The sequence below is a fragment of the Ochotona curzoniae genome, unplaced genomic scaffold (assembly GCF_017591425.1).
Source record: "Ochotona curzoniae isolate NIBS_2020 unplaced genomic scaffold, NIBS_Ocur_1.0 contig_908, whole genome shotgun sequence".
NCBI classification, from domain to species: domain Eukaryota; kingdom Metazoa; phylum Chordata; class Mammalia; order Lagomorpha; family Ochotonidae; genus Ochotona; species Ochotona curzoniae.
Genome location: NW_024466607.1, coordinates 25,109,697 through 25,128,215, shown reverse-complemented (window position 1 = coordinate 25,128,215; position 18,519 = coordinate 25,109,697). Strand labels below are relative to the sequence as shown.

The 18,519-nt window shown below is 43.2% G+C and overlaps 1 protein-coding gene across 16 annotated transcripts in view; it reads left to right on the top strand.

Moving 5' to 3' along the window:
• The window catches only part of CADPS (calcium dependent secretion activator), a 424,483-nt gene extending 413,905 nt beyond the window's left edge, over positions 1 to 10,578 (top strand). For all 16 annotated transcript variants that reach the window (XM_040994760.1, XM_040994752.1, XM_040994757.1 and 13 more), the window contains 2 exons: positions 5,904 to 6,008; positions 9,365 to 10,578. In XM_040994760.1, the coding sequence (XP_040850694.1) occupies positions 5,904 to 6,008; positions 9,365 to 9,544 (285 nt within the window). In that variant the 3' untranslated portion in view covers positions 9,545 to 10,578. The remainder of the gene's footprint in view (positions 1 to 5,903; positions 6,009 to 9,364) is intronic.
• Positions 10,579 to 18,519: the final 7,941 nt, after the last annotated feature.

Below are 18,519 nucleotides of genomic sequence, written 5' to 3'. Positions count from 1 at the left end.
AAGGCCTTGGGTCGTCCTCTACTGCTTTCCCAGGCTACAAGCAGGAAGCTGGATGGGAAGTGGAGCTGCTGGGATTAGAACCGGCGCTCATATGAGACTCCGGTGCACGTTCAAGGCAAAGGCTTTAACCTCTAGGTTATTGTGCTGGGCCCCAACTTTTCTTTATAACTTCCTTTGTGATTCTGCAATAGCAGGATGGCAAAAGGTTAAGAAACAGCTCAGTGAAAACAGACAAACGAAAGACCACCACAAAAACAACTGAGTGAAGGACTTTAACCAAGAAATTAAGACCCTGGCATCTCTTGTTAGAGTGTCTGGGTTTGTCTCTTACTCTGTCTGCTGACTGCAACTTCCTGCAACTCTAGACCCTTGGAAGTAACAGTGATGGCTGAAGTAGTTGTGACCATGTCACCATGTGAGAGAAATAGATGGAATTCCTGATTCCAACCCGAGCCTAACCATTGTAGGTTTTAGGGCAAAATGAAAAACAATAGGTTACGTCTCTCTCTTCATCTCTTTTTTTTTTCTCTCTCTCTACTTCTCTTGCTCTCTCATTCTCTAATTAACAGGATAAGAACATGGTTATCTCTCATCTGTCAGCTCTTTAAGGCTGTTGAGTGACTTTCCATGGGAATGTCCCTGACTCCCCGCTCTCAGTTTAGCAACCTTCTATGCTAATAAAACACAGAATCATTTCAACATAGAGCCAAGTGCAGTCCTGGGCAAAACAGGTTCAACAGCGTTGTCCTACCCACACAAGGTCTCCTTTGATAGCTTTAGACCCAAAGGATCATGCAGCCTAGATACCTTGAACTAGAGCTTCTGTGATAACCAGTCCATTCCTTCTTGAAAGGACTGAGTTGAATGCAAACACTTTGTACAGATTTAGTTGCCAATAATCAACTCAAAACTTGACCTGACACTTAACTCATGATAGGACCATAAGCAACTTTTGTAACCTATCTGTGCCCTCTCTCTCATCTATAAAATGGGCCTAATGCTAGTGTCAGTCTCCAAACAGTTCAAATGATTAAACTATGTAACACTTGTAATGTGTCTTGCACAATGCCAGTGCATTGTAAGGCCACAGTGTTCAGTGAGTACATAGTTTTTTTATTAATTGTGCTCTGATGTGTACATGGGGTTGTGTATTAGAGATCCTACATTGAAAACAGTAGACTATGAAGTAATTCTGAAGGTCGGATCTGGTGGGGTTTGTGTAAGTTAAGGGAATAAATTGTGATAAGTGAGTATGGAAATACAGCTAATGCTTCTCTCTTTTTTGACATCTAGTCCTCAGTTTTATTGCTATTCACCTGTGATATATGGATTGCCATGAAAACAAAAGGTATCATTAACAATATCCCTGTAAGACATCAAATTAACATCAAGAAATGGGGGGTTGGAGCTTGGGAATTACGGTCAGTAAATGTAGCAAAACTGCATTAACAATCACTGTGCCAGGGCAGGGGTTATCCAAAGCTAGACAGGTAGAGTCTAGCATGGGCTGCATGGCTTTGTAGGTGTGGGTGATGACTTCCTGTGAAACAACGTTTAGGTGGAGCTACATTGCTTAGAGCTGATTTTGAGGACAGGCATTTGGCCTTGTGCTTAATCCGTGGTTTTAGCTGCCTGCATCCCATATTGGAGTTCCTGCGTTCAAGTCCCAGCTCTCAAGTAGTGTGCCTCCTTCCAGGCAGCAAGGAGATGGCTCAAAATACTCAGGTCCCTGTCTGATCCTGGCTGCAGTGATGAGCATTTGGGGAGTGAACCAGTGGGTAGGATCTCTTTCTTTGTCCCTTGCTTCTTCCCTCCATCAAAGTAATTTTTTAAATTTTTAAAGAAAGAGCTAATTATATGACTTACAGAGCTTGTGCATACAATTCCAGAGAGGTTTCATTTCACTTTTCCTGGGAACTTGATCTGCTTTTCCTCTTGTTCTTTGGTGTCTAAGGTACATAATATGATGATGATGGTGGAGGTGGTGGCAGCTTTGGGGTGGTTGCAGTGACAGATGACAGCAGTGGTGGTGGTGGTGCAACTGGCCAAGAGCTTTGAGGAATTATGTGACTACGATGGATGCTTTACTAGCACTATTTCATTTACTCACCAGAAAAAGCCTATGGAAAGCTGATTAATCTCCATTATCTCATCAGGAAACCGAGTCTGTGACAATGTAGTGAAGCTGCCCCAGGTCATCAACCAGGTCCCAGACTCAGGTGTGTCATATGTTCTCAACCACTATATCGAAGATAGATAAACTACATAAATGGCAGTTTTAGAACCTTCCATGCCTGCTATGGCTGCTGAAGAAGTCTCCAGCTTTCTTAGCCCACAGATCATAGCTCCATGGACATTGTTTGGGGTTTCAAGTCCAAAACCTTCACAGAACTCTCTCCCGAAGGCTACTGGAGATTTATTTCTTTACTGCATTTTTAGGAGAAAAGGAAGTTTCAAATCAGCCCACATGAATTCATGGAGATTGAAGGAGGGGCCCAGGCTATCCTTAAACACTTAGTACATATTATCAGACTACAGTTCTTACTGCCACAGATTTATAATACACGTTCCCAAAAATGCAATGCCCAGGTGTTAGGAAAGCTTGGGAAATGGCATATCTGAACCAAAGAGAAAACAAAATGGGGAGAACTTAAAATGTTTTATTAATTTCCTCTTTTGAAGAATCATAACAAATCTGCCGCATTAGTATCAATCTCAAGTAAAGCAAACCTGATGCATAAGCACAGTGAGCCCCACAAGGGAGAGCAGGAACCAGCTAGACACTCTGTAACGCGCTCTTCAATGTCGAATGACAGCTTGCCGGGAGGAAGCAAGCCCTGGTAGGTGGAATTGGCCAAGTTCCACAGGGGGAGAAAAAAAATTAACCACTATTTCATAGAAGCCACTGCTTGTATCAATGTGATATCCCTGAAATTCCCAAGAACCACTCTTCATGCCCAGCACATTTCTGTAGCTGCATAGGGAGGAGTGGTGGTAGTAGACAATCAGCTGATCCAAGCCGGGAGCTGCCCTTCCGGAGTCACCATGTGACCTTGGGAAAAGCCTTCCCCTCTCTAGACCTTACTTGCACCTCTACCCAGGAGGATGTGGAAGATCCCTCTCACCTCTAACATTTTAAAGTTCTAGAAGCCAGTGCCTCCTGCTTTCTCCAACATCCAAGTGCCTTTAAGCGTCTATTCTACAAAACCAAGCGAGTGCTGCATTGCATCCAGGAGTGCCTCCAATTTCATCTACTGAGCATAAGGTTTGGAAAGGAGTGACTTACTCCCTTCGCCTCTTTAAATGTGTAGCCAATGGGGCATCATACATTTTTTACACTTCTTTTGCTAGATGTGAGATCCAGGAGGAAAAGCATGGATGTTCCAGGGTTTTCTTGTTCTCCTGGGGTGGGAATCTGTGTGTGATGCACTGAGCCATGGCTGTATGCATTTCCTCCTCCTCCCCCAACCCCCAGCCCCATTTCAGCCGCAGAATAAGAGTGCTGATAAGCATTCTACCTTTTTTTATTTTTATTTTTTACTATCTAAAATTCATTTACAAGTATGGAAAATGCTTACATAAAATGGAAGGGGGTGTTATATTTTTTTTTTCTTGAAAGGTGGCACGTCTCTCAGCAAAGAGAAAAAGGCATGTTGCACAAGGCTTGCTGGCAGTGATGGAAGCCAGCGCCGGTTTGCCTGTTGTCACAGCCAAAGCAAAATGCCACCTCTGCCTAGAAACCAGAGTGCCACACTCCCCTTATGTGTCCCTAAGATGTACCCAGTCTGAGGCCTTGAGTTTGTGGCTTTGGCCAAGAGGGCACCAGGGTAGCTTGAAGGGCATCATCCAACCCCAGGAGGCAGTTACTAAAGGATCTCAGAATAGATTTGTGAGCCTCCAGACTGCATATCAATCAGAGACAGCCAGTAAATGAGGGATTTGAGGCCCGGGGTGAGCACACAGAATTCCCAGTTGCCAGGAGTGAGGTAGAGCTGCAGAAATACCAGCGTCTCAGGGATATGCCTGGCCCTGAACCCTTTGTTAACAAACGCAGATGCAGCGGCAGCAAAAGCCTCAAAATCCCAAGCCAAGACGTGCCAAGAATAACCCCCTCCACCCACCTCTAGTCCCCCTCCAAATAATAGTAATGTCTAGTGAAATGTTCTCACCCCTAGAGGGGAAAACCTGGCCGTATCTAAGCAGTTTGACCCTCACACGGGGTCTCCCTCCCTCCCTGCAGAGAGGTGCCAACCTCAAGGGGGAAAAAAAAAAAACCTCCCACTCCCAACCCCGCCTGCTCCCTGGGGAGGGACAGAAGGTTCCTAAAACTGACAGTTTCGTCTCCATGATCTTTAAAAGAGCAGAAGTTGGCTGTGAGGCTGCAATGCTGCCTCCACTGGGGTAGTGTGGTCTCTATCGCGGCTGGGCTCCAAGGAGAGCCCGCAGTTGGCTCTGGTGGGGAAGGAGCCTAGAAATGCTAGAAATGAGAGATTGCAGCGGAGGGCTTCAGTACGCCATGGCTGAGATTGTGTCATTTCTTGCAAGGTGAAACTTGGCAGTTCTACCTTACAAGTAAAAACCCAAATTAATTTTTTTTATACAAAAAAAAAAAAATTAAGTCAGAAACAAGGCTTCGGAAAAACTGTGAGTGTTAGGCATAAACTGATTTTGGATGATCTTTAGGTGAGAAAGGGTGGAGTCACCATAAGAAACATGTTTTTATTTATGCTTTTCAAATCCCCACTGGTGTGCTATGAGTGTGTGTGTGTATGAGTGTGAGTGTGTGTGTATGTGTGTGTGCGTGTGTATTGGTTAACAGGAGAGCATGCATCGTCTCAGCTCTCTAACCACTCTTTTCTCTTTTGGCTTCTTTTCTGTGCACAATTCATATAGGTGCCCTATAAATAAATATATAGGTCCATCCACACCTTTTCATTTTATTTGTAAATTGTTTGGGATTCGTGGCAGAGCGTAATGAAACCTGGTGAAGTTTAAAAGATTAGATTTTTTTTTTCATACTGACACTTCATAACACTGTTCATATGTCTCCGAGTGAGATTTATGAATATATGAGCAGTACTGCAAAATTATACTGCAGCAGAGACTTCCTGCACCACAGGGGTGGCAGTCTAAAGTGACACAGCTTCAAGCATTTTTCACAGACAAGAAGCAAAATTTAACCCCCTTAAGGGGAAGTATGATTTCAACAGCTTGAAATGAGCTCATTTGTAGATGTTTTTTTTTTTCTCTCTCTCTCTCTCTCTCATCGCTGATAATTTTTTGGTGTTAAGATTCAAACAGATTGCACCGTTAATGTAAGGACACATGCGCTGCCCAGAGCAGTTTGGCCATTAAAGAGAAACCCTTATTCACTGTGTCAGGAATGCCCCCAATGGGGAAATGAAGGTAAACTTCCCCCTAAATTTCTAAGACTTCAATCTCATTCCCAGAACTGTGCTTAGTGGACCAGGTCTGGAGATCTCGTAAGGTAAGTGGCAAAAGGACATCACTAAGGTTCGTGAAAAAGCCCTCCCCAGCCCTCCATCTCCCCTGCATCAGACGGTGTGGTGTCAGGAAATCAGCAGAGCCTTGAATCAAAAATGTGCAAACGAACCAACTACACAAACACTCAGAAGAGCGAGAGCTGGTCTCCATCAATTGGCTGTAGGTGAAATGATCTAGAGGAAGACATCTATGTTAGATTCAGGCTCTAACCAGATCTGTTTAAGACTAATCCTCTTCTTTCTGATTGTGTGTTCCTTAAGGTCTCTGTCCTTTAGTTCTTGTTAACCATTTTATGTCCTCCTGGAACACAACAGGGTGCTCCAAAGTGGCCTCATCCCTCTCTGCCCTACTCATGCTCCATGACGTGTTGGCTGGAGAACTTTTGTCTCTTTTTTCAGCAATGGTACAACAGCTCCATGAACGTGATCTGCACCTGGTTGACGGATCGGATGGACTTGCAGCTTCACATTTATCAGTTGAAAACACTAATTAGGATGGTGAAGGTAAAAGCAAATATCATTATTCTTCTGTGTAAATAGCTCACTGACGGGCATTTCATTGGCAAGCTGCAGAACTTCCTGAACACAAATATTGGTTTGTGTCTCAAGTAAGACAATCTCTTAAAAGAGTGTCTCAAACAAGAGAATCTATGCAATTATTTTGTGATACATGGTAAATTTATTACTCCGACATTAAAGAAAAATTGAATAAAAAGCAAATAGATCTATTAAAAAAAATACCTTATGCATTTGTCATGCCGAAGGCTTGCATACCCCTTGCAGTAGGCGTTCCGAAGCCGGCTGATGGTACTGAAATTGTCATCATGGGACCTACCAAGTTCATTGATGGCTTAATTAAATAAAATTCTGCCTCTATTAACTGAAGGGAAATATTTACCTCTAGCTATTTCTAAATCTATCCTGTGATCATTATCAGAATGCAAATCAATATTGTTCTCATGGTTAATTGAAGTATTTTCTCTCACAGTGCGTGTATACAACCAAATGTAAAGGATCACAAAAGTGACATAACATTCCGTGAAAGTAGCTATTTTTTTTTCCTCCCTGTTCTGTGTGTGCCTTGGACTTATGATAATTATTTCAGTGTGAAATCTCAGTGGTTTACATGAAATAATAAGATCACAGAAGGGGGTAAATACGTTTTTGATCATTTCAGTTTCGTTTTATGCTTTACCATAGAGGATTTTAAAACATGTGTTGGGGCGGGGGGGGGGGAGTGAATCTCATTCCAGCCACCAAATCTCCTTCAGAGTATTTTAATAAACAGAACTGAATTGCCATTTCTTAGCTCTTTGCCAAAAGTTTCCCCTACTCCCATCCCGGTCACCCCCTTCATCCGCCCGTATTTAGTTTCTCTTGGATTAGCACCATTTCTCTCAAGGTGCTCCTCTGCCCCCGTGCTGACTTAAAACCAATTACTTTTGCATTGTATGTAATTAAGGAGAATTATTATCATCTGCATTTGATCTCACAAAGCGTCTACCCAGGGAAGGTTATAGACAGCAGTGTGCTGCAGCTAGCAAAAAAAAAAAAAAAAAAAAAAGAAGAAGAAGAGAAAAGAAAAGAAAAAAAGAAACACATGCAGACAAAGAGTTTTATCAAATTTCAGGTTTTTTACTCTGGTTCCATGAGGCAAGCTCACTAGCCATTGCCTGACATCTTGAATTCCAGTTTTCTGGGTATCATTATATACTTTGGGAGAAATTCCCTGTTTGGCCCTTACCAGGGAGAATTAAAAAGAAGATAAAATTTTAATATTTTAAAATTATCTTCTTTATACTGGTGTTTCCAGATTTGCACTGTGATTTAGAGAGTTTAATTATACCAAAAAAAAGTATCCTTCAGGAAGACAATTTCATTTTAGTTTTCTGTCAAAAACCAAAGCAAAACAACAAAATGGAATTCCTCCTGCATGAACCACAGAGAAGGGACACAAAAATGTTGCTTCTGAATGAACACCTTCACTTCACAATTGGGCCCAGTTTAACCATCACCACCCCCAGAGGAAGGAAGCAGAATGCCCCGTCTCTACCCAGTATGTAACACAGAGGTCTCCTTTGCCATGACACATTTCCAAGGAGAATTGGCATCTATTCACCCATTCATTCATTAATCAGAAAGCATTGATTCATTCATCTCACACAGGAGAACCATCAGGTGAGCCTTTCTACTTAACTTTTAATGGGTGAGGGATTCAAAAATGCCAAGATGTTATCCTCACCTTCAGGACAAGAGAGTCTGGCACTCACTGCTCTGGCATTTAAATAAAAGGGGAGATTGCTTAAGCACTTCTTCCCTTTGTACTGGCGTATTCTGACAATGATTATGTTATCCTCAGTAGCAACAGAACCACTCATTGAAAAGCACACACACATTCAAATTAATCATCCCCGTTTCTGGGCTCATTCATGCTTCGGATTTAGCCCACCTCCTCCTCCTCGTCCCTGGTCAGGGCACGGTGGTTCAGATCACCGCCTCACTGGTTCTTCCTTCTTCAAGAGGTGTGAAGCTAGACTCAGGATTTGCAGTGACCTTATAGTTTAGTGTCTACCCTGGGTGACTTTTAAGGGGGAAAGAGAGCCCTGTGAATAATAACCGTGTGGCTGGGGACACCGACATAACCGGGAAAGGGGATGTGTGGCCATCTATTCCATAATCTTCAATGACTGGTCTGCACTGTTCAGACCGCATCAGCTACTTCTCCATCATTACACCATGAAACCTTCACAAGGGAGGGCCTGGGACTGTGTTCCGCAGACCATTACGAATAGAAATACTAGTGGGGCTGGCATTTAAGTCTGATGTTCTTCCTTCTCTTGCTCCTTTAGCAAATATCCTGTATCGCTAAGAGAAACAGAAGCAGTAGCTGCAAGGATATGCAGTGTGTTGAGGAAAGTTGTAGATAAGAGGCATTTTGATAAATTTATTTTTTAAAAAAGAATTAGGAAGTAGACAACAGCCAGATGCTTCTGGTCATGTTCAATTAACACTAAGGGATCTCTAAGAAAAAAAAAGAAAAGAAAAGAAAAAAAAAAAACAGTCCTTGGAATACCTAAGGAAATGTGAGAGAAATCGCCTGAAGGAACAAAGAACTTGTGATACAGTAATACCAAACCATTGTTCTTGAAAAAGAGCCAAATCTCTTCCCTGAGAGCATGAAGTTGTGAAGGGAATAGATACAGTTCTTTCCCGAGGAGACGAGAAATGAGTCACATGCCTGCAACATATTGATGAGGCATTAGCGCTCCATCTTGCCCGTAATTGTGGCTGCCCGTAATGGGTCTCCTATACCAACATACATATGTCTGTCTTGTGCATCAGACAGGGGGGTGTGGCTCATGCAATTAACAAGATTCAAGAATACTAAAGACCAGACTGTAATAGAAATTACAAAATACCATAATCACTTGATCCATTATCTACATATTATAGCACCTTTCGCTGACTATCTTTTCATATTATACTAACCCGCCTCCCCAAAAAAAAAAGAAAAAGAAAAGAAAATCCAAGCCCATTAAAAAAAAAAAAAAAAGAAAGGAACCAAAACAATTATGGAACATTTCCCTTTGTGGATCTGAATAAACACAAGCTTATGTTCTTTGCTTTGTCTCATCTAATACAGTTTATCCTGTCACAATGTCTCATTTTCTGTCATTCAACGAATCTCAGATTTTAGTACGAGTGAAGTCTGAGCATGGTGGCTCAGCCATGACAATGCATGAAGTGTGACACTTAGCTGCAAATCTGGGCCCTCATGCCCTCACCTGCTTTGCATCCCACCTCACTCTTTCCTCAAGGAGATGAGAACTCCCTTACCGCTGCATCTTTTCCCTCCTTAGAAAACCTATAGAGACTTCCGATTGCAAGGGGTCCTGGACTCCACCTTGAACAGCAAGACCTATGAAACCATCCGGAATCGTCTGACTGTGGAAGAAGCCACAGCGTCTGTGAGCGAAGGGGGAGGCCTCCAGGGGATCAGCATGAAGGACAGCGATGAGGAAGATGAGGAAGATGATTAGACCCTCGGTTCTATACTCCCTGAGGATAGAGTCCTGTAATCAATGCATGTCCTTAGTCTGTTAGTTAACCCCATTAGGGAATTTCTGTCAACTACCATGACCATGAAACGTTTACTAATACAATTGCCATCTTAGCTATGTGGTACCAAGATTAGCAAATGACCTTTGAATCCACTGAATTCCTGATTTCTGTGTCTCTATGTTTACAAGCAATATGAAGCACCATTCTTTAACTACTGTTCCTGGAGAATACATAGTCCACCTGCTAGGTGTGTCCCTGTTGTCAGCAAATTATGCTTCATCTGTGTACTGCGCGCATTGATGGCCAATGGATGTGAGGGCGAGTACGCCAAGTACCTTCACTGCTTTGTTTCATGTGTGTGGATGCCGGTTATTTAAGTGAGCGTAACAGTAAATTCACCAAGACACATAGATTTGCTTTGTGTTTTTGAAAATCAAATGGCAAGGCGCCAGCAGCAAACTTTTAGTTCTTTCTGTTCCCTTAAAACTTAACAAGAAAAATGGACTCCTGGTGTCCTTGTTAACCCATCCTCTGACTTACCCATATAGTTAGCCACGACGGCTGGGTACCGATGGATTGATTCTCTCAGTTGCCACGGGAAGGGAGCGATCCTATCATAACTTCACATCAAGCACAGTTTGGAGCAACCGTCTTCTGTCCAAGATGATCCTCTTCAATGTTTCATTTTGCTTTTATGTTTCAATAACTGTGTATGTAAAAAAATGGAATATTTAAATTACAATCCTAGACTATAAATGTGTTTATAATAAGATACAGGTGTTTCCTTCGGTAGATTGTAACCATAATTTAAATTATTTTGGCCCACACTGGTTTTTATATCTGTCATGTACATTGCATTGCGACCTGTCGCTGCGCGGCCCTGGGGTCGGCTGCCTAGTTAGTTCTTTTCTGTGTAAAGTAGTGGATCCATTGCTTTTGCCTTATATAAAGCCAACAGTTATGAAAGTGTGGAAGACTGTGGCTTCTCAATAAAGAACAGTTCCAATGTCCTGACATAGCCGTCTCTGTGTGAGTCCGTTTCCTTTGAAAGCCAGATCTGAAATACAGGAGCCCGCAGAGGCTGGAGGAGGGAGGGAAGAGGTGATTTTCAGAGCATGTTCTGCAAATGGTCTGAGTGGGCCGTTGTCAAACACTGCGAGTATCTGCCTGGAATCGCTTCCATTCCGACTTCACTAATTCAGAATCTGTGGGCATTTGGACATGTTGGGCAGATTCTGCTTGCCTTATAGGATAAATAAGGGTTTGCTAAGCAAGTGAGTAGTGTAAACGAGAGAAATGTTTCTCCTGTACGAAGAGAAGGCCAACAAACTGTTTTTAAGCACCACTTTAACAGCAGTGTTTGCATTCAAACAAAGTGTGTGCCAATTATATATGATTCTTATATATTTGTTAGAGCATTTCACAAGATGCTCTGAGCTATGGAGGACTCCTCTCCGTCCCCAGTTCCTGTCAACCGGATAATCACCTAGGCTTCAAAGAAATCAGATGTCTTACAGCTTCGCCTGCCTTCTGTGTCTCTGTCAGTTACCCAGGTTGACCTTTCCCTGGGGCTGCCAGAGGTCTAAGGGACAAGACAGCTTTTCCCAACAGGATGGAGGAAAATCATCAGCAGTTGCTGTCCCGGAAACCCGCTGTGGAGAAGGGTTCCCACTGTGCTTGGACCTATAGAGCTGTGGGTGTAACTCAGCAGTAGTTAGCGGGTTTAAAGTAGAACTGCCATTTATTAAGCAACTATTGTATGCTAGGCATTCTGCCTGTATGACTTCGTTGAAACAATGCACAACCCTAAGTGGAGAGGGTCGTTATTATCATTGTAGATGAGGACATCAAGGTCAAAAGGTTAAGCAAACTTATCCAGAAGCAGCACAGCTTCATGTGGAAGTTTCAACCCAAAGATACCAACACAAAGCTGCTAAAACAGATGAGAATTAAGCTCTGAGGTATGAACTAACTTTGCTCAATAGCACAGAGTTAAACCAGAGAGGCAAAGCCAGGCTCTTTAAAAAATACTTTGATTACATGTATATATATAAATTTTTAAATTTATTTATTTTTATTGGAATGTCAGATTTACAGAGAAGGAGAGACAGAGAAATCTGCTGGTTCACTCCCTAAGTGGCCACAACAACCAGGACTGAGCCAATCTGAAGCCAGGAGCTAGGAGCTTCTTCCTGATCTCCCATACAGTTTCAGGGTCCCAAAGCTTTGGGCTGTCCTCGATTGCTTTTCCAGGCCACAAGCAGGGAGCTGGATGGGAAGTAGAGCAGGTAGGACACGAACTGGTGCCTATATGGGATCCCAGCATATGCAAGGCAAAGACTTTAGCCACTAGGCTATAATGCGCCAGACCCTGCACATATACATCTATTTTTAAAAGATTTATTTCTTTTTATTGGAAAGGCAGATTTACAGAGAGAGGCAGATACAGAGAGAAAGGTCTTCTGTTCGTTCACTCCCCAAGTGGCCTCAACAAATGGAGCTGAGCCAATCCGAAGCCAGGAGCTTTTTCTGGGTCTCCCACACGGGTGCAGGGTCCCAAGGCTTTGGGCCGTCCATGACTGCTTTCCCAGGCCACAAGCAGGGAGCTGGATGGGAAGCGGGACAGCTGGGACATGAACCAGCACCTACGTGGAATCCCAGCTTGCGCAAGGCAAGGGCTTTAGTCACTAGGCTATCACACTGGGCCCTGGTTATAGTTTTTGAATTACAAAATTAATGCCCATTCCTTGCAACCATTAGAAAAAATTAGAAAATATGCAAAGTGAAGAGGGAGCATCTGCCTTAAATATAGTGGTTGGTGGAAGCAAGGAAACATTTAAGAGCCATGGAGGAGATGAAATGAAAAGGTTAGGCATTAAACAGAGGGCTGCATCCCAGCAGCACAAAGAGAACCAAGCCAGAGAAGACTGTATCTGCAAACCCAGAATTAAAAGGAAAAAAAGCCTTCTGCAGGAGAATTCACCACTGCCTCTCACTGAGCATCCTGTTAAACAGCATCCCCTAGTGTGACAAGTCTGGAAAAAGGAAGGAAATGACATCAGAAGAACCCTGATAGAAAGCAGCCCTGTCCAGTTACCCACGCCACAAATGCACAGCTCTGAAGGCCGTTCTTCTCTCTTGAGCACTCTCTTTGAAATATAGCATACTTACAGAAAAGCGTACAAGCCCCAAGCACATAGCTCAATCAGCTCGATGACTTAACAAAAAGTAAGCCTACTCCGAGACAACTACAAATCATAAAACAGAAGCATCGCTCGTGTCTCCCTTGCCCAAACCGCTTCCCAACCTCTGCATTCATCCTGCTCGCTAGAGGTAACCAATGTTTTGATTTCTCTATTTTAATAAAACATTATTGCCATTTTTAAAAGAAAGAAACAGAGACAAAAAAAAAAAAGCTCCCTCTTTGCTTCCTTCCACTGGTTCACCCAAATGCCTTAGCCCTAAATACTTAGGGATAGACCTAGCCAAATCCAGGAGCCAGGAACACACTCCAGATCTCATGTGTGAATGGCAGGGACCCAAGTATTGAAGATGCCACCTGCTAAGTCCCGGGACATGCATTAGCAGAAAGTGGCATTTCAGGCAGGTTAGCCAGGCCTTGAACGTGGCACAGTAACATTAGATGTGGGCATCTCAAGTGATGATTACAGACTGTCGCTCGCCTGTGGTGGACTTGGTGCACGGAGCCGATAACCACACACGTGGACTACTGACTGATGGTTAATAGCTGAAGTTTATTAGTGGCATCAGATCAACTGTTTCTATGCTTTTGTTTGGAACACCTCTTGTTTTGTATATTCCACCAAGTGTTCTCATTCACATGCTGTCCACTCAACTGTCTTTATACAAATGATATCCAATCAGTTATACAAAAGGCATCCATTCGGTTATCATACAAATATTATCCAATCAATTGTAACCCTGTGCTCACTGACCTTCTAGGGTCACAATGTCCTCCTACAGCCGACCATGTCAGCCCCATGTATCTTGGTTTCTAGTATTGCAGGGTAACATGCCTGCTTTGAACCTTATGTCATTACAATCCCAGTACATGTTCTTCCATCTCTGTACTTTGTGTCATTTGCACAGCTGTGGTTTGTTTTTATTCATTGCTGTGTAGTAGTCCAATAGGAATATACCACAAGCAATGCATCTCTATTAAAATGTTTTCCATTTGGGGATTAAGAATAATGCTGTCACAAATGTCGTTATTTGTGACTTGGTGCAGTGGCTGGGTTGTGGTATGTGCTCAGTATTAGAAGCTGTGTTTTCCCTAAAGAGTGAATAACATGAGAGCCTCCCCAGTGGCATAACCATGTCCTCCGTTACTCCGCATCTTTGACAGTTTTAAGTATTATCACTCTAATTTTTCATCATTAAGTTAAGTGATGTGGTGCTTAAGAATTGCAGTTCACTTATGGCAAAGGGAAAAAATATATATAGGGTTGTTTGGAGCCAGCTTTGTGGCACAGTGCATTAAGCCACCCCTTGGAGACTAGCATTCCATATCAGAATGCCGGCTCATATCCCTGCTCTACTTCCCATCTGGGTCTCTGCTGATGCACCTGCAAGAGAGGGAGAAAATGGTGTAAGAGTTTGGGCTTCTGTCACCCACATGGGACACCAAAATGGAGTCCCAGGCTCCTGACTTCAGCCTGGCCCAGCTCTGGCCTTTGTAATCATTTACGGAGTGAACCAGCAGATGGTAGTTCTCTTTCTGTCTTCCTCTCTCTTCTCTTTCAAGTAAGTAAATAATGTATCTATCTATTTTTAACATACTTATTTTCAAAGTCGCAGTGACAGAGCAAGAAGAAAAGGCAGAAAGGTCTTCTATCTGCTTCTTCATTCCCAGTGGACTGCAACAGTCAGTGCTTGGCCAGGCCAAAGCCAGGATCCAGGAGCTTCATCTGGCTTTCCCACGTGGGAGGCAGGGCTCCAAACACTTAAGCCATCTTTCACTGCCTTTCCCAGAGTGTTAACAGGGAGCTGAAGCAGAAATGGAGCCACTGGAGCACAAATCGGTACTCATAGGGGGAGACCAAGATCCCAGGCAATGGCGACTTTTCCCACCATGCCACAATGCCAACTCCAAACTCTTCTTGAAAGTTCATTGCCACTTAATGTCGGTAGTGGTAAGTTGGATTGTTTTTTTTTTTTTGTAATATTTACCCCTAAAAGGGGAGAATTCTGGAGCTGTCTGAAGGTTAATGGGAAGGAAAATATGCTGGTTGGACAGAAAAAAATTTCAAGGAAAGTGTTATGCTGATGGAAAAGCATTCACTTTATTATCAATCAGCCTACAAATAGACAAATGCCTACTGATGAGGTACTGTGCTGAAACAACCAGCCTTGCTCTCATCCATTTCCTCTTATTAACCAGCACAATGATTCTAAGAGGCAAGTGTTGCCTTGTCCCTCCTCTAACAGAGAAAGCCCAAGCTCCTCGTGTGGGTGCACATGGTCGTCTGCCACCCTGCCCTTGCCCACCTCTCCAGGCTGCTCTGTTTACCCCACTCCTTCTCACTCTCTGGGTTCTTCTACCTGTCACATTTCACTTCCTGCTGTGCATCATGATTCTTCCCACCTACGGATCCCCTGAACTACCACCTCATGTCATCCTACAAATCCCAGCCAAACAGGACTTCCCAATCCAGAGCCCTCAGTTCAGTGTCCATTTCCTTGGGAAACACCCTTCTAACACTCCCCTTACATAGTCGTCATGAATGTGTTATCTGCTTCATTGCATGTTTCAAAATACTTTCTTCCGCTTCCAGAGTCTGTGCGCTGCACTAGCTTCCCTGCTATACGCCAATGCTCCTAATAAATATATGACTAATAAACAAAAGCTAAAAGGATAAGAATGGAGATGCACTCAGAACTTTAAGTCCCCAGAATATAAATGTTTGAAAGATGCATGTAGACCTGAATCCTGTCATTTGCAGGAAGAAAGAAAGGAGAGGTTTCTAGAGGAGGGGGACCTTGAAAAGTACATAGGACAGGAATAGACGACCAGTGAAGGCTCAGCTGAATCTCCACGAAGACAGAAAGCTGCTTTCTCCGACTGCGCACCGCACACATTGAGCAGGTACCCGTTGACTTATGACTTTAATGACTAGGTTCACTGTGTTAGGGAGCCTGCTCCATGGGAGAGCTGATGCTGGGGCAGGGGAGACTTGGCGAGATGAGGAAATAAAGGCCTCAGAGGAAGACATGTATAAATTCCCTTTAGTTTGAGATTGTTGGTCTGTCTAGCCAAGACCTACTCAATGTTTCTATTTTTTCCAAACATTTAAAGACATTTTCAACTTAAAAAAAAATAATAAAACCACACAGATATGAAGCAAAGTTCAAGCCGCTTCCCCACCAACCAGTTTCCCCAAAGTAGCCATTGTTAACAGATGGGCAAATATTCTTCCAAATATGTTTAAATTGTATACAAGTGCATTGGAAAGACACAAATTGATCCATCTTGAACCTACTGAGTAGTGCTCGCTTTGGCAGCACATATACTAAAATTGAACCTACTGAGTAAATCTTGTAAGCCTCCCATGTTATCTTTCTGGTGGCCATGATCTATATATTCTGATCATGGACATGACCTATCTAAGCAGATTCTCTAGTTGGAGAAGAAATAGAAGGAAAGTAGTATGGATAAACACAAGAGGGGGCTGGGGGAGCCATCTGTGGAAGTGACCCGACACTGTTTGAAAATGTGTGCTGAAAGAATTGCTGAGAGATCTGAAATCCATTCAGAGTCTAATGAAATTGTATTACAATGATCTGTTTATGCCTCTGTTTCTTTCCTAAACTTCCGATTCCTTGAGGTCTGATATTATGTATCCTTTCGCGTATGCCATTCTGGTGATGGGAAGCAGTAGGAACTCCATCAATGCTGGTTGAATTGGATGGATGGACATTGGACGAGTCTGCTTCAGCATCAACTGGATTTATTGTAGGACACTTCCGTAAAGAAAGGATTACAAGGCGGAATGGCGAAGCCCAGCGGCTTTAGGGCACTCATCCACATGTGCACTCATGTGTCGCATTTCCAGTCCAGCCTTGGCTTCTCATGCTGCCGTAAATTTACATTTCATGAGAATATTTTTAAAAATATTTATTTATTTTCTTAGAAAGGCAGATTTCACAGCGAGAAGGAGAAACAGAGAGAAAAGTTCTTCCAACCACTGATTCACTTCCCAAGTGGCCACAACAACCAGAGCTGAGCTTCTTCCAGGTCTCCCACGTGGGTGCAGGATCCCAAGGCTTTGGGCCGTCCTCTACTACTTTCCTAGACCACAGGCAGGGAGCAGAAGAGAAGTGGAGCAACTGGGATTAGAATTAGTGCCCATATGGAATCCTGGTGGATGCAAGGCAAGAATTTAGCCACTAGGCTACTGTACTGAGCCCCCTATGAGAATTTTAAGAAACCCACCAAATGACAAGAGTTGTATCATTATTGCTTAATACAAAATATAAGAAGTTGGGCCCGGCACCATGGCCTAGCGGCTAAAGTTCTCACCTTGAACATGCTGGGATCCTATATGGATGCTGGTTCTAATCCCGGCAGCCCTGCTTTCCGTCCAACTCCCTGCTTCTGACCTGGGAAAGCAGTTGAGAAAAGCCCAAAGCCTTGGGACCCTGCACTTGCATGGGAGACCCACAAGAGGATCTAGGCTCCTGGCTTCGGATAGGTGCAGCACTAGCTGTTGCACTTAATTGGGGAGTGAATCATCAGGCAGAAGATATTTCTCTCTGCATCTCCTCCTCTCAGTATATATCTGACTTAGTAATAAAAATAAATGAGTCTTAAAAAAAGAAAAAAGAAAATTTAACAAGTTCGTATCAGTTCTAAAAATCAAACTAAGAGTGTTCTCTGGCCAATTTCCATCTCACACATGATTAATAAACCTGAAATGAGATCAAATTATGCACAATTCTGCAATTCTTGGTAAATATATTTTTTTAAAGATTTATTTATTTTTATTGGAAAGGCAGATATACAGAGAAGAGACGAAACAGAGAGGAAGGTTTTCCATCCGATGGTTCACTCCCCAAGTGGCACAACAGCTGGAGCTGAGCCAATCCGAAGCCAGGAGCCAGGAGCTCTTCTGGGTTTTCCATGTGGGTGCAGCGTCCCAAACCTTAGGGCTGTCCTCAACTGCTTTCCCATGCCACAGGCAGGGAGCTGGATGGGAAGCAGGGCAGCCTGGATTAGAACTGGCGCCTGTATGGGATCCCGGTGCATACTAGGGGAGGACTTTTAGCTGTTACGCTATCACACCAGGCCCAGTAAACACATTTTTAAAAAAGCGATTTCCATCTTTTATTTAAGGTTGTTTTGCTTCTTCATCTAAATACTAAATATCATCTGATTTCCTTCCTATGGATCCATGAAGTTCTTCTGCAGTTGTAAATCTGCATTTATGGCAACCAAGCAAACCAGAGAAAGGGGTGAAAACGGTGCGATGTGGCAGCAGAGTTCTGCTCCCTGACGGCATTGCGCTGAAGGTCAGAGGACACCACAGAGCAACAAAAGAACCACGGCCAGCTAACGGAGGGGTAAAACCATCACCGCTCATCACACAACTATGAAATAAAAGGGATGCAAAGGCAACAATAAGCTGAAAGCTACACAACTTACATTCCTCCCCTCCCCTCCTATTTCCTAAGCATTGATGGTAGGATGGCTAAAAGCAATTGTAAACATGGTTCAGTTGGCGTATTTCCCTCTAGCAGAAGCAAGTTGGCTTGTTTCCTGGGTAGGGAACACAATTGCGAGGAATAAACAAGGTTCCGCCTAAGACAGGAAACACCCAACGATGAGTGTATGGTTATCAGAAAAAGTGCTGGAAATGTAGGAAAGTGTTTAAAAGAACATCCCGAAGCAACATGAGAAGACAAATGTTGATGCAAAGAGAAATGCAGTTTGTGT